This window comes from Chamaea fasciata, unplaced genomic scaffold (assembly GCF_029207755.1).
Source record: "Chamaea fasciata isolate MVZ Bird 193981 ecotype frontalis unplaced genomic scaffold, bChaFas1.0.hap1 SCAF_13, whole genome shotgun sequence".
Taxonomy (NCBI): Eukaryota; Metazoa; Chordata; class Aves; order Passeriformes; family Sylviidae; genus Chamaea; species Chamaea fasciata.
Genome location: NW_027094098.1, coordinates 18,724,252 through 18,747,122, shown reverse-complemented (window position 1 = coordinate 18,747,122; position 22,871 = coordinate 18,724,252). Strand labels below are relative to the sequence as shown.

At 44.5% G+C, this 22,871-nt stretch overlaps 1 protein-coding gene across 1 annotated transcript in view; it reads right to left on the bottom strand.

Annotated features, from left to right (window-relative positions):
• Positions 1-22,871, bottom strand: part of CNTN6 (contactin 6) — a 124,460-nt gene that overhangs the window by 5,408 nt on the left and 96,181 nt on the right. Inside the window, exons 12-20 of the mRNA XM_066195180.1 lie at positions 13,085-13,212; positions 10,856-11,031; positions 10,396-10,513; positions 9,427-9,585; positions 9,185-9,334; positions 5,595-5,665; positions 3,211-3,445; positions 2,087-2,202; positions 19-205 (exon numbers count right to left, since the gene is read on the bottom strand). Of these exons, the coding sequence (XP_066051277.1) occupies positions 19-205; positions 2,087-2,202; positions 3,211-3,445; positions 5,595-5,665; positions 9,185-9,334; positions 9,427-9,585; positions 10,396-10,513; positions 10,856-11,031; positions 13,085-13,212 (1,340 nt within the window). The remainder of the gene's footprint in view (positions 1-18; positions 206-2,086; positions 2,203-3,210; positions 3,446-5,594; positions 5,666-9,184; positions 9,335-9,426; positions 9,586-10,395; positions 10,514-10,855; positions 11,032-13,084; positions 13,213-22,871) is intronic.

Sequence of the window (22,871 nt, the reverse complement as noted above, 5' to 3'; positions counted from 1 at the left end):
ACCAACCCCAATACTCACGGGATTTTTTGGTGGTGACATTCACAGGGGTGCTGGAGGGCCCTGTCCCTGCGGTGTTGTAGGCTCTGACTGCTGCAAAATACAACGTGTTGGCTCTCAGGCCCGTGATGTTTTTGGCTGTCACATTCCCACTGACTCTGACCTTCCCAGCTGTGCTCTCCTTGGGATCATCTATCCAATATAAAACCTAAAAAGAGAGAACAAAGAACAGGCAATTCGTTGTGTTCCAGCAATTAGAGGCTTGGCTGGGAAGCAGACATGCTGACAAGGAAGATTTCGAGGAATACAGGATTTTTTTTGTACTCCAATCTAGCAGGATGTAAACCCAGGCATGAATATTTATAGAGAAGCAATAACATTTCAGAGACTGAATCCCAATTAAGGAACTAAATGAAATCCTTAAATTTACAGATGTCCAGAAGGAAACCTTTGATAAGGTAAGGAATGATAAAAGCTTTGTTGGTTTTATGGTTGAACACAATGAAATTACCTTAAGAGATACAAAAGAAGATTTATCTCAATCATCTAAAAGGTTATTAATTATTTTGTATCCGGGCTCTAGTTTTAATTCAGTGATACCTATTTAGACCTGCTATTTTTTTCAGTGAGTAATTGATTTAGGAAGGTTTGTGGACTGTACATGACTCTTATTACCTTCATTTATACATTGCAATGATAGGACAGAATTTAAAGTGTTTTTGACCTGTTTTCCTCTTATCTACAAATGAAAAAGGGAAAAAAAAAAGAAGAAAAAAAAAAAAAAAGAAATTGCTTCGCTGTGCAAGTAAAATGACCAGGAATGATATCTGACATTACTTAATCTTAAATCACAGAATCATTTAGGCTGGAAAATATCTTGAAGTCCAACCAGCAATGCCAAGGCCAGCACTAAACCACGTCCGCAAATGCCACATCCACACAGCTTTTAAATCCTGCAGGGGTGGGGACTCCACCCCTGCCCTCTTCAAATGTTTGAGTTAATGGTTGGATCTGATGGTCTGAAAGGTCTTTTCCAGCCTAAATGATTTCATGATGCTGAGAGGAGGGAGAAGTTAAAAGCCTTTAAATGCACCACAGCACAAGCTCTGGGTAGTGTTGGAGGACATTTATCCTGCTCTGGTCAGTCAGCAGTGCCACGTGTGCCTGTCCCCAAATCTGAGCACAAAAACCATGGGACAGAGCCGCAGTTCTGGGCTGTAAATCCTCCTGATTATCTCAGGGGGATTGCTGTTAATGAGAGTCAGGGGGAAGAGCTCCACGCTCTGTTGACTTGGAAGCAGCAATGTGTTGATTGGGAGGAGGAACCAGAAGGCCAAAAGGATTCTGGACAGGAAAGGGACACCTTCAAGGTGTCAGAGCCCCACACCTCGTAGCCCAGCCCCTCACCACCTCATAGCTGTCCTAGGGTGACTTTATGAAGCTTGTAACCAAAATTGTCTGATCTGTTTATGTTGGGTATTGTGTCCTGTACCTTTGGGACTGGTTCTGAGAGTGAAGGGGAGGAAAAAGCAGCGTGGAGTTTATTTGGAGAAACTGCACTCACTGCTCCACATTCCGCCCCTGGACTGTGCTCTCTGCAGCAGGGACAGACAGCGGGACAGAGATCTCTTTGCTTTTAGTTAGTTTTTTGCAAGCTGAGGCAGAGAAGCTCCCTGGACTTTTTTTTTTCATTTTTCTTGAGGCTGTTTAAACCTGCCCTGGAGTGAAAACCCAGAAGAGCACCAGGAGCTCACAGCTGCAGCCCACTGGGGCCTGGGCCTTGGCATTTTTCCTGATAAGAGACCGGGTGAGCTGGGCTACACCCACACCAAGGACTTTCTGAGTTTGCCATCTCTCCTCAGAGTGGTGAGAGGTTTTATTGTTCCACATAATTCATTCTTTATGCTTGTGGGCACTTTGTTTGTTAAATAAATAATTTTTTCCACTTTTCTCTGAGGAGATTTTTTCCCGGACCAGTCGGGGTTTTGGGTTTGCTTCTCCAGAGGGACCGCATTCAGAGGTTTCCTCTCGGATTTGCCCTGGGCCAGGACAGCAGCCCAGCCCCTCACACCGTGGCCCAGCCCCTCACCTCATAGCCCAGCACCCTGCCCGTGTGGCGGTTCCAGGGGATGGGCAGCCAGGACACTTCCACCGCCGCCGCCGACACGCTCAGCGCCGAGGCTCCCGCCGGGGCCATCTGCGGCTCTGGGACGGGGAAAACACAGTGCTGGGACATGGCTGTGACCGCACGGTGTGGGAACCCTAGAAACCCCCTCGGGGAAACTTGCAGGCGTTGCCCTGGGAAGATTTACCATAGAGTTCCCCGCCTAGGCTGAAAGAGAAGACTTCCTTCGTGGTGTCTTGCAGAACTACCGCCAATCTACCCTGGATTGCTTCCTTCATTGGTCACTTAACCCTGCCCTCCCCAACTCTTCATCCCTCAGATGAACCTCTTTAGGTTGCTTTGCCCCTTGTACTGCTGCTGTTCCCTCAGATCTTTGGCCACTGACCCCATACTTAACCCCTGAGCACCACATGGTCTGGGTCCTCTGTCCCTGATCCCTTCAGCACGCTGAAATAAACCCTGCTGGAAAATGTCACACAGGAGGCCCTTCCTGTCCTTCCTCCTCTGAGGCGTGTACGCGTGCATGGACTTGAAATGGCTGCTCCTGTGGCCTGCTCTGAGCAGCTTCTGAAGGAGACACTTGGAGAAGGCAGCAGCATTTGACAGTCCTGCCACAATGCCACAACAAGGGGAGGAGATGCCGCGGGGAGCGGCGGGAAGGGCCCCTGGCGTAACCATGAGCTTTACTCTCCACTTAGGGTGGAACGCCAGCAAAAGCTGTCTTCAAAATTCGTCATTCCCCATCTTGCTGGAGCAGATTTTCAGATATTGGCTGCACTGAGTGGTCTGAGGAACCAAAACCTCTGAGAGCAACACCTTGGAGTGTCTCCCAGTTTTCCCAACACACTCAGCCAGGAGCACCTTGAGGACAAAGTAGTTGAAACACTTCCTCTACTGAAAATCATCCTGAAGATTTGCCCCTTGCTATTTTTACTTTAGATTCCCATCTCCTGCTTTATGTCTGTTATAAATATCCAATTAGCAGGTTTGAGCAGGGCCCTTAAAAACCCTGTGAGGCCTGCCTGATCATATCTGTGACCTATTGCTGCTGCTACACACCCATTACTACTAAGAGTAACTTGTGTTACCATCCTCTCCCGAGTAGATGATGGAAACGGGGCTCAGGGTCCCTTCTCCTTCGTTGTTGTAGACACCAACTTTCACCTCGAAAGGAGAGAGGGGTGTGATGCTCTCATTCCTGTAAACATATCTGCTGGATTCCACCGAGGCCACCACAGCTTTGGTCCAGGTTGTCGAGCCGAGGGGACGGAACATGACGACGTAGCCAAAACCTTCCCCGTTTTGGAGCTCTTCTGACACTGGCTGTGGTGACAAGGCAGTCAATAAAGGTCTGCATGTATCCACAGTTTTAATTGAATCTTCATTCCCTGACTGTATTTCAGTGGTATTGATTTAGCTGGCTGTGCCTCGGAGAAGATAATAATGTTTGCCCCATCCGCCAATGTAATATTGAAATAAAAATCAAAATAATAAATCTATCGGGGCAATCAATTTAGAAACAAAAGATCTGATCAGCTCCATTAAAGTTGTCTCTTTCAGGCATGAAGTTTGCAAAATTAAAAGCGTTTCACTCAGTACAAGCTGTAGCTTGTAGATTTTTTTTTTTTCCCCCAAAGGGGCATAGGAATGCTAATTTTAAATAAATGATTTTAAAGGGAAAAAAAGAGCTGGGAAGGAACAAATGTATACAAAGAAATGTGTGTCAGTTATATAATTGCCTGCCTCTGAGTACAGTACTGATGTATTTTTTTTCAGCAAGGAGAAAGCCTCAAGTGCATGAACATATTCTTATTTAAGTTCTCAGAACAGAAATGTTCCTGCAAGTCAACATGGCAAAATTAATGTTTCTATTAATAAAATCTCATGTCAAGATACGTATGAAAGGCTCAGACTGAAAAGGCAATTACAGCAACACCGTGTCCAGCATGAAGTTTGGTTTTTCATGGGATAAAAATACTTCCACGTTCTCAAAGCAAGAGGACATTTATGAAACAAAATCAAGATTAAATGGAGAAAGGAAGTGTTTCTCAGTAAAACTGCATTTGTTACAGAGGCTTGCATCAAAGGAAGGGGCATGGAAAAGCAGGCATGGAAAATAGTGCAAAAAGACAGAAAAAGGGTCGGGACCTGAGTCCTGGTTCCAACCTCTTCTCCTGCAAATTCTTGGGAGCACAAACAGTGAGAGATGATAGGGGAAAATCTGGAAACACTTCAGAAGATTTCAGGGCACTTATGTTATTTTTATCATAAATTCCTTCTAATTCTAATAATAAAAATGATGATAATAAGCCTGCCCTGGCATTTATAACACGTGTCTTTCCTTCAGTGTTTTACAAACACCCAAGATTCCCCTTTCCATCTCTTTTCCAGTCCTGAGAGAGTTAAACGTGAGGGATGATGCCTCACTGGGGATTTATAGGAGTTCAAGCTACTTTCTAGAGCATTTAATTTGTTTTTGAGGCTTCTGTGACCTCAGATTTAATCAAGACATTTAGTGAGTTCATCACAGAAAGCCGCAGAGCCGTGTTCAGTGTTGTTAGCTGGCCATAATTAGGATTTCTTCTGATTGTTTTTCGGGACACACTATGGAGCCCAACAGGATAATTTGATTGAGATCTCTCAGGTTGTTTTCGATTTTCATGTTCTTCTGCTCCCAAAGAGGAGAAAATGAAACAAAAGAGTGAAAGGTGCAGATGGAGGAAAACTTAGCTCAGGGAAAGCGGAATTTCACTCTGTTTGCAGCACACGGGGAGGGGAAAACACCAGCGGTGTTATTTATCTAGTGGGGATTTTTTTTTTTTTAATTTCTTTTGATCTGATTTTTCACTTTTTGACCAAGCAGCTGCCCAATCACTTCCCAGACTTTGCCAGAGGCTGCCTGCCATCATCCCAGTGCCTGTGGGAAGCTGCTGGGAAGCTGGAAAAGGAGGCTCCTTCCCACAGCACTCACTTTGTGCTCTCTGAAATGACCTGCACTCACCCTTTGCAACTTGCCTGGCATTAACTGCTCTGAAAATGTGTATTCTTTGCTCTCACTGGAGTGCTGGAGAATTAAAGGGCTCATCTCCTTTAACACATAATAGGATATGTCTTGTCAGCACAGCGTTCCAGAATGGAAAACATGTAAACAAAAGTAGGAAAAATGTAAATGCAGAAAATGGCCAAGCAGATTAATGTGTTTAGCACCTCCTGTACAATGGAGATAAGAGGGTTGTGCAGACTTCTAAACATCTTTACAACACGCCTCTTAAACTGTTTATTTTTATAAATTGTTCCCTCTAACACAGAAAACTTTCTGTGTGTCTTACAGGCTGTTTGCTCTCCACATCCCGGGTGAAATCCAGGCTCGACCAAAGCCGGTGACCAAAAGCCTCTGGATTTCAGCAGGGCTGTGGTTTCCCCCACGGATTCTCCCTCGTTAGACACTGAGGTTAATTGAGCTAAGAGTTACCTCCCATGTGATGACCAGCTCGGAGCGGCTCCCTCCTCCCCCGCCGATGTTCGTGGGGGCCACCACAGGAACTGCAGAAGGAAAGATGTTGGTGCTTGAGCTGGTTCCCCAAGGCTCAGTCCTGGGGCCAGCCTGTCCTTATGGCTGATCTGGACAAAGGGGACCCTCAGGAAGTTCACAGATGGCACTGAGTTGAGTGGGAGTGTGGATCTGCTGCAAGGAGGGATCTAGGCAGGCTGGGCCCAGTGGTGTGAGGTTCAACAAGGTGAAGTGCAGGGTCCTGTTCTTGGGTCTCAACAGCCCCGTGGAGCACTCCAAGATGGGGGAAGAGTGGTTGGAAAGTGGCCCAGATAAAAAGGACCTTGGAGGTGCCGGTGACAGGAGCTAAAGATGAAGCCAGGTGTGCCCAAGTTGGCAAGAAGGTCAAGGTCACCTGGCCTGGATCAGCAATTGTGAGGCCACAGGACCAGGGCAATGATTGTCCCTCTGCACTGGGCACTGCTGAGGCCACACCTTGAGTGCTGTGTCCAGTTCTGGACAAAGCTGTGACGGGCCAAAGGTTGGACTCAATGACCCTGGGGTCGTTTCCAAGAGGGTGATCAGAGCATTTCCTGCCTCACCTGCAGCCATTCCACCTCTCAACAGGTGGGACAGGGATTACATTGCCCAGCAGCCCATTTGAGATGAACTGAAATGATGTTTACACATTTTCTAAGGCTGAAGCTATAGATGCATTTGATACATGAGTACCCTGGTTCAAAAAATTAATTAAAGAGCTGGGAGCATCAAGTATCTGACATTATTATGCCTCATCAACTAATTGGCAAAATGATGTTCCATTCAGACTGTAGCTGCAACACTACTGATTTACTAATTATGCATTTGTTCAGTAAACATGTTGTTGGAGCAATATATTAATTTTTTTAATTGGTTGTATGCTTTTCTTAGCAAGTTCAAAACTCACAATTTGCTTTTCTTCTTCTCCCAAGACTGTCAGTGTCCAAAAGTTCGTTGATTAGAGTTGGATTTCTCCAGCACTCCACAGGTAGAGGATTGAGATCAGGGAACTTTGTGGGGGCTGAAGGGGCTCATGGTGGAGAGGGCAAGGAAAATATCAGCATTTCCTGCCTCTTGCTTTATATTTCTTCTATGAGGGCCCTTCCAACCCAAACCGTTCTATGGTTCTATGATATCACGTTCTTTTTCAGCTGCTGGAGAGGTATAAGAGAAGAGGACATCCCTGGAACGGGCAGAGACAGGAACCCTCTACAGGACATTTGGTGGTGACATCTCCAAACCCTGTCTTCAGAAATTTCAGGATTGTTTTGCCATTGCCTTCACTCAGCTCTCACTGTCTGAAACGCTGATGTGTAGGGTGAGAATTAGATGGGATGTTTACATCCCAGAAGCTTTTTTCCAGAGATTTTGGGCAAGATTTGCCATATCTGCTCATCCTTCCCATTGACAAATGCATTAACCCAGCTCTAGAGGTGGCAATAAAAGCAACAGTGCCTTAAGTTCACCAAAACTGATGCCGGCCCATTATCATTTCCAGATTCTGGTCCACATATAAATATTTATCTGATTTCATCCTCTAGAAATGGAAGGAATTTCAGGACAATTTTGCTGTGCAGCCACGAGAGTGAGTGCAAGTGCAAACAGCCTGGGCTCTTCTGGAGGGTTTCGCAGAGCTGTTCATTTTTGTCACCCACAATCAACGTCTTTGGGCACATCAGAGGCAAATCATCTCAGACTGACGAGAACTGCATGGAAACGGCAAAACAAACCTCCCAGCCTGGTGTTTCACTGTTTCATGAACCAAGTGATGCTCAATTAGCTCATGTGTTAAATGTGTTTGGTGCTTACTACATTTGCACGGGGAAAATTTTTTTGTGCGGCGGCTCAGCAGAGCCTCAACTGGGTCAGAGTTGAGAAACAGATGAAAATTTACAGCTGAGTGCACCAACAGAGGCTCAATTAATTCTCAGCTCCATTTTAATGAAATGAACAGTGGCTCATTTGCATCCACAAATCTACTAATGCTCAGATTTCAGCTGGCAAAGTAGTTATTACAACAGCAGAGCTCAAATTCACCCTTTCCTGGCCAGGTACTTGCTGACCACACCGCCCTGCTGATTTCAATTTCCCATTCTGATTGAAAAATTAATAAAAGCTGATATTGTCCCACTGGATTGCAATGTTTTGAGACAGAAGAATTTACAGCAATGAAGGAGTTAAGCAGTTAAAACCTGAAGTGAGTCTTTCTGTCCCTTTTGTTAAACTTCAGACAGAGCTATGCTGTAAGGAAATAATCTTCCTTGTGTTATTGCCATGATAAATAACAATAATTTTATTGTTTCTTTCTCCTCGTCGCCCCAGCCTTGTGAATCCCTCTAACAAATAAATAAATAAAAGCTTTAAAAGATGAAAGCCTTCACTGACTGTCTGGTTTTGAATATCCCACTTTACAAAGCCCCACGGTGGCAACAGCAACAAAAACCTTCTCAAGATTAATTTGGTCTTCGTGATCAATCATGTAACGGAGAATATTTATTTGAGATACTCTGCTGGGAAATTTAAAAAATTTGACCTCCTCTGGAAGGTGCTGGGGGTTGGAACTAGATGGTCTTTAAAGTCCCTACCAATCCAAACCACTCTGGGATTCTATTCCCAGAAACAAACGGATTCCACATTCTAAAAGAAATGTATTTTCTTCTGTATAATGTACAATACTGTATTTTGAGTTCTGTCCTGAAATGCAGCTTGCCAAACTTCAGAGCTTGGCAAATGAGATAAACAGAGAAGAGAAAGTGGATTGTAAAAGCTGCTTCCATTTTACTGCTTTCCATCCTATAAACTTTGATTTTATAGGTGGGAGAGAGTTGATAAGCAGGGGGTTGGGAGGAACATAAAACAAACCAAAGGTTTGGGCTGCAAATAAATTGTACCAAACTGAGCAGGTCAAAGGATTGACAGTGTTGGTCACCCAAGAATGAGGCAGCTTCCTGTGAGGTTCCAAGTCCCAGAAGATAAATGAGAAAAGGTCAGAAAGGCAGACAGAAAGGAATCAGCAGAAGCTGTTGGTTTCACCGGGCTTTGGATGCTGTCATTTATTTCCTCCAATATCCAAAGTTAAAGTTATCCTGTTCCTCCAGATGCTCAGATATCAAACACCTCTGCAGCCAAGGGATATTCAGAGAGTGGAGTTATCACTTCACGTGCAAGTCCCTGAGCAGGGTAAAAAACTTGGATTTAATGGGGAGAACAAAAACTGTTCTCCCAATCAATTGCTCAAGTGAAAGGTTGGTTGGGACACATCAAAGGGAGGAACACGGGCTAACTCCAGCTTTTCTCATGGAATGCCAGACTGGTTTGGGTTGGGAGGGACCTGAAAGCCCATACCATGGGCAGAGACACCTCCCACTGTGCCAGGCTGCTCCAAGCCCCATCCAATAACATATTCCTGTGGACACACGTTGGTTCCCCACCAATGGAATTGGGTAAACCACCCTGTAGGAACGAGTGGCTCTGCAGCAGTGAAATTCCCACAGCTGAGAGGTGGGAAAACCCAGCAGAAGGCAGGGCCTTACCTGCAGCTTTGGTTTTCAGGAGAGCCGAGGGCCTGCTGGGCTCCCCAATCCCAACGCTGTTGCTGGCGACCACGCGGAACTCGTATTCCACCCAGGGGCTTAAATCCACCACGGTGGCCTTGTGAGTCCTGCCATTAATGACCTCGGGAGCTGAAGGCAAACATGACACCAGCAGTGGGTTTCTGAGGTCATTAACGGTACATGCAAAATAAAAAGTCCAAGAGAACCCCCGAATTGCTCACCTGTGGCAACGGCCTGCCATCCCACCGAGAAGGGAGTCCTGGTCTGGACGCTGTAGATCTGCACTGGGCTGTTGTTTTCTGCTCCAGGCTTCCAGGATAAGCCAGCAGTCGTGCTAGAAACATGTTCAACTTTAACATCTTCTGGTGGACCTGGGGGGCCTGACACGATCAGCATTTTAAGAGGAAGGCATTGGGAAGAGAAGATTCACCGCTGGAATGGGTTGGGCGGCTCTCACTTTCCCAAGTCAGAGGAATTATTCATGAAGCTGCAGTGTCATAAAAGCTCTGCACAATCCCTAAATGACGGCTCCATGCCTGGATTACATCTTTATGAGTCAGGAAAATTAATGTCTTGATGTCGCTAACATGAAAACTACAAACAAAGGAATGATTTCTTTTTTTGTGTCTGACAAAGGAAGGCACCCAATGTTGTGTTTTGTTGAACCACCGAACGTTCTGAGAATTCCTACTGAATTCAATCAAGACTGAGGTTCAGAAAGAATGCAGGATGGTGCACTACACATATCTCTGATTTCTCTTAGGGTTTACAGATCTGCTCCCGTGACAGCATTTCCTCACTGCTGGCGGTAAAAAGCTGAGTTAGAAAATATTATTTTATATTATCTCCAAAGAGGGGAAAGGAATGAGGGCTTTTGTTTTTCCCAGCCTGCACAGTGACCCAGAGATGCCTGAAGGAGATAACAACGCTGCTGAGATTAGAGGATTTCCCTCTGATCTGTGTGGCCCAAAATTTTTGCCAAAGAGGCCAGGGCACCACTGCAGAGGTTCCCCTGGGTTGGCTGAACACCAGGATCATGCTGGCCACAACTTTAGACCCAAGAGTCAAAGAAAGAAAACATTTCACTATTGAGATGTGGAATTGACATCCTGGGAATCATTTAAACAACAGCTGATGTTAAAAATTCCTGGTTGCTCTAGAAGATAAGTGTGTCTCCCTTACAGACATACCTCTCACAATTATATCTGCTGTTGCAGATTGACTGTCTAAAGAAGTTTGCACCATGCACACATATTTCCCAGAGTGATGCAGCTGAATATTTCTTATCATCAAATCCCCGGCAGATTCCTGGAGAGATACCAAAAAAAAAAAAAGTAAACTAATCACTCACAACATGTTTTCTGTAGTGGGCATTTTAATAAATTGCTCAATATTAATAAAAAATTCAGCTTTTAAATTAAAATATTCATGGCTATCATCAGTTTCTTTCACGGGGACATTTTTATTATGGCTTCACAAATAACTCAAGCGCCTTTATGAAATTTAGGGAAGAAAAATAAATGGTTGCAGCCCTTGTAAAGAAACAGTGATTTGCCAGGCATATAAACAGCCAGGGAGGAATTATGATAAACACCCGTGCCATGTAAAGGCTGAGGCAGAGAGTTTCATCAAGGAGTTTGGGAAACTCACCCTTCCAATCCTTTCAAAGTGATGGATTCCTCTGCTCAGGTCAATTTTCTGGCCATTGAACGACCAGGAGAAGACCACGTCCAGGGAGGGGTCGTGGGACACCTGGCATGGCAGGACAATGCTCTCTCCAACTGTTGCATCTGTGTCAGAGGGTGGGATAGTGATGACAGTCCTTTCTGAGGGGACAAAAAAAAAAAAATCTTTTTAATTTAAATGCTCATAAAAATAGCGGTTATTGAAGGAGGTTTTTACCATTCGGAAAATGATTTCAAATTGGCCCAAAGGTTCAGTATGAAGGGAATTCTCTCTAATAGAGTGATGATTTTAGACCACTCCTGTGGCAGCACCAGCCCCACGACTACATTTTGGGCCTGAGAGTGAGCAGATGTGAGAGCAACATGCTAAATTAGCTCATATTTGTATTAGGAACATCCTAAATTATATTACTTCATAAAGCCCATAATTATTAGTTTTGATTTCAGTCAAAAGGTATAGAATTCTTCTTAAAAACGTGCCAGTGGTTCTTCAAACTTGAAGGATTCTCTTGGCCAAAACCTGCAGCGAAAGCAAAATTGCTGCTCACCTCCTCTTACTTCAGACATCAACATCCTTAATCTATATTAATGTCTTTACTCCACAGCACGACTCAAGTTACAGCTTCAAAGACGTTCCCAGGCAGGGAAATTATTTATTTGATCATTTTTAACCCATTACATCAACACCCAAACTTGCAGCTCTTATGAAGGGAAGTATCAGCTCGCTGAAGGGGAAAGAAATGGGTTTATATGGCTCCACTTTTGTTGATATGACTGGCAGACAGATTAGAGATAACAACCACTTTGTTGTAAGCAATTCCCTTGAATAAAGCTTTTGTGCATGGAAGTGTTATAAAGTGGTGAGAATTTAGACACACGTAGAAAATGAGAGCAGAATCACTTCAATAATATTAATGTGATCTGAAAATAATGCGAGAGGAGGAGAAGGAAATGTGCACGAGCTGGGTTAGTTTAATACTTGTCACAGCTTAACTCCAGAATGTAAGTGATTCTTAAATCACAGAATTATGGAAAGGTTTGGGTTGGAAAGGACATTAAACCCTATCCAGTGCCACCCCTGCCATGGACACCTTCCATGTCCCAGGCTGCTCCAAGACCCAGTGTCCAACCTGGCCTGGGACACTGCTGTTATCATAAGAAATCTCCTTTATTATTGGCCTGAACCTCCACCAAATAAATATTGAAAACTCTCCTTTTGGGAATTACACTGGATTTGGGCATGAGGTGTGGTTTTTAGTAGTGATAACGAAAAATAAATTCATTTATTATGGTATTCCCATCCTCTTGCATCTCTTGTTGTGTCCTCCTCATCCCCACTAATGCAGAATGTTCACTTGGGTGATATTTTTTACTTCTTTTATGGGCCTGTCTTCAAAACTTCCACCTCAAATACTTTTAAAAGCTTCTTAAAAGCTCTTGGTTCTGCCTTATCCATCTATCTTGCTTAGCAACAGCAAACTTGCTTTATATGACAAATCCCATTCCAGAGGAGAAAAGAGGGGAGATGTGAGTGCTGGAGGTGTAATAAAGACTTCTCCCACCAAGAATAAACAACTCAATGAGCAGCAATAAACTTAATTTGCACATTAGCTATGCTTTCCCAAGTTCTGACATTTCGGTTGAAAATAATGCTGAAGCAATGAGGCCTATAATTGAACAGCCCAAACTTCTCCAGAGGGGAAACAAAAACAAATGTTCCCTGCAAACAAGATCATTTTTATACCACGTTGTTACTCGGTCTTTTAATAAACTTCCTAAATGCCAAACAAAATAATGTGGGGTTTTTTTTTTTTGTGTTTTAATGGGATGTTCCCGTATTGCCACAATGTACGGGACATGTGAGAGGGGGCAGAACCTTAATGAAGTCAGAGCTGCTGAAAGCCTGGAGTTCTTGGTGTTCTCACTGCTGGCTGTGCTGCAGCACCACCTCAGGCCACACTCTGAGTTGTATCAGTGCTAATTGCTCTGTCAAAAGGTGAGTATTAAAAAGATTTTTGCCAAATGCAAAGTTAAGGAGGAGGTCGCACTGCAGGCTACAGAAAACATTCTGATACTGCTGAAAACAAGGATATCAAAAAAAAAAAAAAAAAAGAGTTACAAAATCAGAGAATTTTGGGTTGGAAGGGTCCTTAAAGCTCATCTCATTGCACAAAGGAAGGAAATACTGAAATACCTTTCACAATCAGGTTCCCGGAGTTTCTGGCAGTTCCAAACTGGTTCGTGGCCACACAAGTGTAAACCCCGGCATCCGCCTTGGAGATGTTAGAGATCCTGAGGCTGCCATCCTCCAGGAACACCACCCTGGGGAAAAACAAACAAAATGAAATCCCAGAATGCCAGAAGGGCTTGGGTTGGATGGGATCTTAAAGCTCATCCCACTCCCTGCCATGGACAGGGACAATTTTCACCATCCCAGGGTGCCCCAAGCCCTGTCCAAACTGGCCTTGGGCACTCCCAGGGATGGGGAATCCACAACTTTCCTGGGCAACAATAGAAAATTAGAAATTAAAAAAGACTTCAGGCAGAGGAATAGTAACAGAAATGCAGTGCTGCTTTTAATATTTAAACGTTTCCATTATGATTTTTCTCCTCTACAGCAAGCTGAATATGTGTTATTTCACACATATTCAATTTTCACCTCTGCTGCTTATTAATTTCTGTATTAGAAATGCTTTATTGGCAAACTGGGGTTGATCATTCACATTTCCAGGTGACTTTCTTCCAGCAAAATCTGGAATCTCAAGACCTCAACTTGCTTCTTATTTGTGTTCTATTTTACCATGGTTTTGTGGTTGCTTTTTTTTTACAGATCCCAGTGCTCCTAAGCCAAGCTAAGGTTGTGTGTGAGCCCAGCTGCCCGTGGAGTTCTGTCAGGATTATTAAAAGATATTATCAGGCTGGCTGAGATGCTCAAATGCCACCTCACAAGCCAAGGAACCAAATCAAATCCATCACTGTCTCACAGGGCCCTCAAACCACCTTGGAGTCTCTGAGTTGTTTGTATCAGTTTGCAGAGTATTGGGGGAAATTGCATTTAATGGTAATTTCAGGACCACTCCTGGGTTTTACAAACAAAATTAATTTTTAAGCTTGTTCATATTTTGGGTTTTTTTTCGTGTTAACGAGATGGGATGTAAGTCAGGACAAGGATTGGATATGATTTCCTTGGATAAACTGTCACTGTGCCTGGCACCCTTCTGCTGTCACATACAAGGGCAGAACTTCAGGATTTTGGGGATTTTCTACAGAAAATCCTACAAATTTCTACAGAATCACACAGAGCACGCCTCTAAGAGTAGAGGATTTTCAAATCAAAGCTGAATTAGCAATGGACTTTAGCACAGAAAATACTGTTCTGTAATATTTTGGGGTTTTTTTCCCCCCAGTTTGTCAACATCCATCTGCTGCACCTGGTAAATGTGGAACTTGAAGGAATTTTTTTCTGAGTTTAGAAGAAATTTAGGACATGAAGGCCCTGGAAGTTCCATAAAAATGGGGGTCAGGGTCTCTGTGTGCATCTCCTCTTGCCACCAAGCTCAGTCGTCAATAGGCACCGGAGAATCTGCACCCAAATGCCACATTTCCTTACACTCCAAAAAATTCAGTGTAAGCCACGACTCCACAGGAAACCAGGCTCCATTCACTCAGAGCAGCACTGCATCATTTTTTATATCCCTCGTTTAATTGACATTTAACTCTAATACAAGGCTCCTTTCATAAAATAGAAAATATCTAATTCACGCATCACAGCTCGGGTATTTAATATTTATTACTAACAACATAAGATTGGGTGATGTACTGAATTATTAAAGGAAATGAACAATCACAGGAGCAGAAGTTGGAGCTGACAGTAGCATCGGAACCATTAAAAACACACACAAAAAAACCCATCACAGTGTGTTTCTGTTTCCCATTCTGGCATTTATACATTTGTAACTGCAAGCAGAACACACGTCAGACCTTGTCCTGCTCCTGTTACACCCTCCCAACATCTCAGCTGGGGTTTCTGGTGATCTCCTCGCTTGTATCCCCCTAATTTCATGTCTCCCACACTCTTCTGACCTTTCCCTGCACTAAGATCTGCTCCTGGGCAGGGCAGGGTGGATTTAGGACCAGGACAAACAGAGATGTCCCCGTGGTGCTGTCACTGGGGTGTGCAGCTGAGAGAGGAAAGGATTTAGGCTTGAAAGAAAAAAAAAATCTTTGTTTCCTTGGCAATAATCACCAGGTACTGCAGCAGCTCTGGGTTTGCCACTTGTGGTACAGCGAGGAAATAAGTTCAGGTTTAATAATCCATCCTTTGGAACTGGAGCAGAGCAAAATTGGAGGAAGCAAAGTCCCCTCCTCAGGAGAGAGGTGTGTCAGCTGAATGAGAGGTTTTGGATAAGGAAGGATGGATGAAGTTGTGCCAGGGCAGGATCAAGTTGGATTTCAGGGAAAGGTTCTTCCCCCAGAGGGTGCTGGGCACTGCCCAGGCTCCCCAGGGAATGGGAACATTCCTGAGGCTGCCAGAGCTCCGGGAGGTCTTCAACACCACTCCAGGGATGCCCAGGTGGGATTTGGGGTGTCTGTAGGACCAGGAGCTGGATTTTGGCACCTGGGGCAGTGTTTCTGATCCTTGTGGGTCCCTTCCAGCTCAGGATATTCTGTGACCCCATGAGCTGAGCTGGTGTCACCTCTGTGCATCCACCCAGGAGCCCTGGGTCCTCTCCCTCTGTGTGGGGACACACTCATGACTCTGCTCCAAAGGCAGCTTTGAATATGAAGAAACATTCCCAAGTATTCCCCTTCTACCTCTGCAATATTTTTTGCATTAATGACGCATTTCTTCCCATCAGTTTGCACCAAGCACCAGAAAAAAAACGGCTGGTGATAAAATAGGGGATGCAATCGAGTGGCTGGGTAACATATGGTGTTCATCAAACAGTATCCAAAGAGATTCCAGTGTGAATCAGCAAATGTTCATAAATTGGGTACCTGAATAATAATTCATGACAAGCCACCTCAGTGTCTTTCTCTCCATCAAATATTGATGACCTGTTACTTTAACTGCAGGTGCACCTAAAACATCTTAGGTGCAAATTAAAATCCAGAAGTGGCATAAAGGAAAAAAAAAAAAAAAAAGAGAAAAAAAGACAGCCTCCATCCCCAAAAGCTTCAATGTAGGTAAATACACAGGAAAAAAACAGTCTGTAAAATACAGACTAGCAAAGGGGAGAAGCTTTGAAAGCTCTGTCTTAGCCCCTGTGGATTCTGGTTGCAGCTTTTTCACTGAAGTTTGGTCATGCCTCAGATTTTTCATCCCTGTATTCTTCATGATGAATTGAGACCTCGATAATTCCCATCTCTCTCATTTAGCCACCGAGAGGGGTTTGTGCCCACACAAGAGCTGACAGTGTCACGTTTGATCTGAAGAAATGCTGTTCTGAAACAATATTTCAATGGCTGGGCAGGCTGAGGATGGAATGGCTCTTTTCAATGGATCAAAATGGAGCTCAGCAGAGAGAAAAAAATCTGCTAAATAAAAGCTCCTGAGTTGTTTGAAACAGGTCACTCTACCTAACGACAATTAGAGCGAGCAGTAAATAAGACACTCGGGCAGAATTTGTGCAAGAGCTCAAAGGACTCCAGAGTAATTAGTTTAGTGGGGAAGAGAATTTAAAAAAAAAAAAACCATTAAAAAAGTGAGGAATTTCCAGCTGTCCGGAGGTCTGTGTGAGGAGAGGGATGGGAAGGCAGAGCACAGCAGAAAATGAAGATGATGAATTTCAAATGCAAGAAGAAAACCAACCGTGCCCTGTGAAACGCTGCCCCAGGTGCCAAGAACAGCAAAGTTGCCCTAAAATCCCTCAGAGCCAGGACTTGGTGCCGTGAGTTCAGAGGGGCCGCACTTTGTCCTGTCCCATTTCTCTCTCAAATCAGGGAGCTGAGATGCAGAAGGCAACGGGAATATTGCCCTTCATGGGCTTTGGATCAAGCTCTGACAAATGGTTTAAAAAGGAGCTGTGAAAGGCACGTCCGACCTGCTGAAAGGCTCACTAGAAACCATTCCTTTTCACATTTAAGGCTGTGTGAAGGCTATAGATAATAATTCTTAGCAAGCTGCACCACAAGACAAGGTAATTCCAAGTGCTGTGACGAGAAAGAAAAGTTTAACTTGTCCAACACAATGCAAGGAGAATATTTTGTCTGCCAGGAACACTGGACTTCTCTCAATAAGTAAATAAGTGCCTGTCAAAGGACCAAAAAGCACAAGACCTGAAGCAGATCTGATAAATGCAGCGCTGTGAAAGAGGCAGGAGAAGGAGGAATTCAGGACCCAGATGTTCATAAAGCCCTGAGGCAGCAAGGGATTGCTTAAGCACAGGCCTAACTCTAGCCTGGCACCTCTGAGTTAACAAATGTTAAATCCTGATCAGAGTCCTGCTGCCTCCTGCCTGGTGCCACCTCTGGGTGAACAGCTCAATTGAGCCAAGCTGCTGTGAGCAAAGGAAGAGGTGGAAATCCAGTTCCGACCGTTCATGCAAAGCTCCTGCACAGCAGGGAGAATTTGGAATACACAGACATATTGTTCCATATAGAATCATGGAATGGTTTGGGTTGGAAAGGATCGTAAAGATCATCCAGTTCCATGGGCAGGGACATCTGCCACCATCCCAGAGTGCTCCAAGCCCAAATTTCCAACCTGGCCTTGGACACTTGCAGGAATCCAGGGGCAGCCACAGCTTCTCTGGGCGCCTGTGTTTTGTCACCAGCAACGTAAAATGTTTCTCCCTCATTTTAAATCTAACCTGGCTCTCTTTTTCCTTTAAACCCATCAGATATAAATACTGAAATTCCCCTCTGAGTGACTCCATCAGGAGATGAGATGAGCACCACGTGCAGGGAGGGAAAACAAACAGCTTCCCTGGGATCTGCTGGAGTCAGAGCTCCGTGTGATGTTCAAAAAAAGAAGAGTTTGCAAAGTTTGTGCAGAAGCCACGAGGCTGTGGGGAAGAAGTGAGAGCTCATTAAAATTGTCACACATACTTTTTAAGTAAAGAACTTGAGAAATCAAGCAGGGATGATAGGTACAGCTTTTAATTAACCGGGCCAAACAAACCATCTCCGAATGTGTTGTCTCGTGTGAACAAAAGATTGTTGATGGCTATTTGCTTTGATCTTAAGAGCATGAAAGAATAATATGTATTTAGAAAGGCTGATAGAAGAAATAAAATCTGGGAAAAGAAAGAGGTGTCAAGTCATTAGATTTAAAAGTGCAGCAGGGGTAGCTTTGTGCACTGCTGCATTGTTCAGCCAGGCTGTTTTCGGGAGAGAGGGGGGATGTTAATTCATGGATATGAAATGCATGGATTCAAACAGCAAAGGGCTTTGAAATCCCCATCAAAATCTTGAGCTGGATCAGTGTAAAACTGGGTGAATTCTGCAGGATTCAGCACTGCCAGAAGGGCAGCTCTCCCTTCAAGGGTGTAATTCTTTTCCAAATAAAGTAACCCTGATACTTTGTACAGATTCCCTCTTCTTGTCTCCTGTCTGCCTCCAACAGCTGACACCTCCCAGCCTTATTGAAGCCTCATCACGGCGCTGTGTTGATAAAAAGGGAGGAATCTGGATCTGATGAAATCACAGGCAAAGTAATTTTTATTATCTGAGAAATCCGATTTGAAACCATGTCTGCTCAGCCTCCCTTTGCTGCTCAGGAGAGCAAACCCCCTCTTTATTTCCAGGCTGTGCAAAGATATATTGTTTATAAATTTCTCCAGACATGCTGCCAGACACTGAGACAATATCTGACTCCTCTCATTTCGCCAAGATTGAGGAGCAGGAGAGGCTGCATTCAAAACTACAAAAGGAAGTGAGAGGGGGGCAGAGAGATGAGCACAACTCCCAGGTGACTCGGAATTAGCAGTGATTTATGCAGATGGAAATGTGAGTAAAGTTTGGCTGAGTGAATGACTTGTCCCTGCTGCTGACAGCCCTGGTATTTTTGAAAAGGTCCCACCGAATCCCATCTGAGATCTGACTGTCTGTATCATATGTTAATGATCTTTGTACCTGTTTATTCTACTCCGAGCATAATTTGTATGCTAATAGTGTTGCCATTTAATAAACTGTGCTTAAAAGATTTTTTTCCTTATCTGCATGCTGATATAAATGAGCTTCAGGGTTGACTGACAATTAACTGGAAATCAAATAAATGCCATTATAATCTTTTAACTATTTGGATCAAAACAAAATTACACAATCCAGCTGAATAGTCTTGTTAAAATATTGTAGAAAAGGATATTATTAGAAATTATAAAATGTGATGCTAGAACTCTTCCATCCTATATCTTAAAATTCTCCCCTCCTCCGAAAAGTGGAATTATTTTTGCATCACATCCCTGCAATTGGGACCACAAATATTTATGTATGTAAATATATACAGCCATGTGAACTGAGCTGTGCTCCATCATAGAGATTCCAGAGAAAACACAAGATTTTCAGGAGCTGCTACTGCCCTTAACACAAAATAGCAAAAACTGTTTTGCCCTGTCTGTAAAGCACTCAAGGATGAAATGTGAGGCAGATGTTCCTCTGTGATGGCCAGAGAAAAAAGGGACAAAAACCACCCTGTGCCCAAATGTCTTGTAGTGATACATCCCAGAACTGGCAGCCAGGGAATACTGGGCAACAGCACCTCTGTGTGTATGGGAAAGAAAAGCAGGAAAGGAGCAGAACTGCCAAATAAAACAGCTGCCAATTCCTTTATCTTCCAAGTTCGGCTGTTTTCATGAAATCTTTGTAACTCTGCTACATCAGACAAAAGCTCTTCCAGCGCTGGATGGGGTGTCCACACTGCCACTATTCTAATCCCGCCATTGATCATCATTTTTATCATCCAGACACGATCGGGAGCTCTGACTCAGCCCTTCACACAACTAAATTCACTCCAGATGTAAAACTAAGCCCTTAATATGGGATTTAAGTAGAATTTAAGCAGTACAGCAGGCCCTGCATTGCCCTCTGCATGGGAGTTTCATTCCCTTGCAGGAAGCTGCTTCCCTCTCTGCTTGTCAGAATACATTTCAGAAGCAAAGGAACAACAAAACCTGCTGGTAACCTTCAAGAATTCTGTCCAGACAACAAGCAGCTGACACCAGCACGGCCCTGGTTGGATTTCAGAAACCCTGGAATAGAATCAGAGACCAAAAACCCCCAAAACAGAATCAGAGAATGCCAGGATGGTTTGGGGTGGAAGGGACCTTAAAGCTGATCCCATCCCACCCCCTGCCATAGGCAGGGACACCTTCCACTCTCCCAGGGTGCTCCAAACCCCATCCAGACGGGTCTCATCACCTCTAATTTCCTGTGCCTGTTGGCTGGGCTCCCTGTGGACCTGCAGGAAACAGGGGACAATCCTCCCTGGGCTGGTGAATTTAAACCCAGTTGGAGTGACAATGATGGGGACTAGGTGTGGTTCACTGAAGCCCCAGACCCACATCCCTGCTCCAAATAGCACAGAGCACAGAAAGTTTCTGTCTTTTTGATGTGTTAGTCACATTCTGTCACTTGTGTGCGCCTCTTCAGCTTTTCCTTTCCTTTTCCAGATTTCCCTTTCACTGAAAATCCCAAGGAGATTTTTAGCTCTCGTGGAAAAGGAACAATGAAATAACAACATTCCTAAATCCCAAAATCCCATGGCTAAACCAGAGCTGTTTGTGGCCTCCTACAGATCTTTCATGTTGGCCGAGCATCAACCACTTTTCCAAGGTGACCTCACTGACATGACCCTTCCCACCCAAAATGATCCCAGAAATCCCTCCCTGGAGGATTCTTTGTCCATCATGCCTGGAAACTTCCTGGCTGCAGTCCCTGTGCCCACCACGTTTGTCCTGTGCAGGGGCAGCAGTTGGATTTTGATGCTCCTGGTGGATCCCTTCCAATCTGGGACATTCTGTGATTCCTTGTTAACCAATCTCACTTTTTATCACCTCCTCAACACACCGTGATCTGTTCCCTCTAACGTTACACTTGCTCTGAGAACTCTGGGGGTCAGGATCTTCGGTGCCTCTGCAGCAAATCTGGGGCAGGTGTTCCAAATCTGGTGCAAGTTTTCCAAATTTGGTGAATGTTTTCCAAATTTGGTGCAGGTTTTCCAAATCTGGTGCACGTTTGCTATCCCACACTGGCATTTTTGATGCTGCAGCAATCCCCCCAGCAGCAACGCTGTGCATGGCAGCACAACTTGGACTGGAAGAGAAGCACAGAAGGTTGCATTACTTTTTTTTTTCCCCTGCAAACTCCTAATTAGGAACCTTGATTCCCAGCCTGCTCAGTGGAAAAAAAAAAATCCAATGAGATTATCTGGCTTTGGATGGAGTCCTGAGCATCCATCAGGAAATGTGCCTGGAGCAGGGACAGGACACGAGCTGGAAGAGGGAGAAGGCACAGCCCTGACACTCACTGGGGTTTGGATTATTGCAATTCCTCGTGGCAGGGAGGAGTGACAGCTTTCCTGGGACATCTCAGCAGGCAGGACAGTCCCTTGGAAAGTCTCCCCTTTAAAAAGCTGCCATGGCTGGAGTGGGAACAAATTCAAATTGCATTAGAGAGGTGTCCTGCGGAGGGGAGTTGTAATAAATCCTTCTCTTTTTCACGTGAGAACATCTGCTTCATTTACTCCCTCCATGCTCACATTATCTGCTGTGCTGAACACTGGCACTGAGCACTCAGCAGTGCAGGGTGAAATTAGGTTTATTGGCTTGTTCCATTGTGAAACTCTCCAAGAAGAGAGGAGAGAAAGGAAAAACCCTTTTCTCCTCTCTTCTCCTGCACCAAAATCCTGTGGCTGCTGCCTGGGTCAGGTAGCCATGGGGGTCCCCTCCTCTCTCCTCGTTACTTTGCAGTGCCTTAACTTCAAATAGAAACAGGACAGAGAGAAGAAAGGGGGGAAATGAAGGAAAGTGAGATAAAGAATGAAAAAATAAAGTATTTCTTTCTTCTCCCGTCATCTGTACTTGTTCTTCCTTCTCCTTATCTCCCTCCTCATCTTTCAGTCAAGTTTTCCATTTCCCTGCCTTCACCCTCAGCGTGTGGAACAAGAACAAAATAACCAGAAAGATGGAGAAGGAGGAAAGACCGAAGGAGCTCCAGGAGAGTTTGGGTTGTTTTCTGAGAGCCCTTTGGTTGTAAAACTTCTGCCAATATCACCAGTTCTGGTGATTCCTGTGGGTGCTGCCACGTGAGACGTTCCTCCCAGATCCAGTGGCATTGTTCGGGGGGCAGCACTGGAAAATCCCTGCAACCAACACCAAAATCAAACCCCAAAAACCAGACCAACTTCCCTGCTGTGAGCAAATGAATCCTCAGTAACTGCATTGGAGCTGCCTCTCCCAGTTCTCCACAATTCCCTTCTCTTTTCTATCTCAAACCAGGAACCACCGTGGTGCCGGCATTGGGTATTTTTAGCTAGAAAATACTTCCTGCAGCCCTCAGCATTCCCTGAGGAATGGTGTGATGGCGGGGTGTGTCTGGTTAGCACCAAATGTGCTGTGACACTGGGGCTTCAGAGATTAAAAACACTTCTAAACAGCAACCCCAGGCTTTGTAGGAGTTTTCATGTCTTAAAGAGTAGCTTCAGACCAAACACTGAAAGCAGACAGGTAAATCCGTGCTTTGGATTCCTGTCAATCTGTTTGTAAGCCAGGAATGCAGCTGAAGTGATTAATCAAATTTAGCAGGGGTGGAATCAATCCCATTGGTCCTCCAGGCAAAAGTGGGATTTCATCAACAGATAAGCTTAATTTGTATTCGTGTTGACTTTCAGCAGTGGTGTCTGAGAGAGCTGGAATTGCTCTGATTGCTGATGCCCACACTTCAAGTGCTCCATTTAAATACTAAAATAGGAAATGAACTTCTTTACAAGCACACAGCCACTGATAAGATGGAAGGGTTAAGGCATCTCATCAAAGCTATGC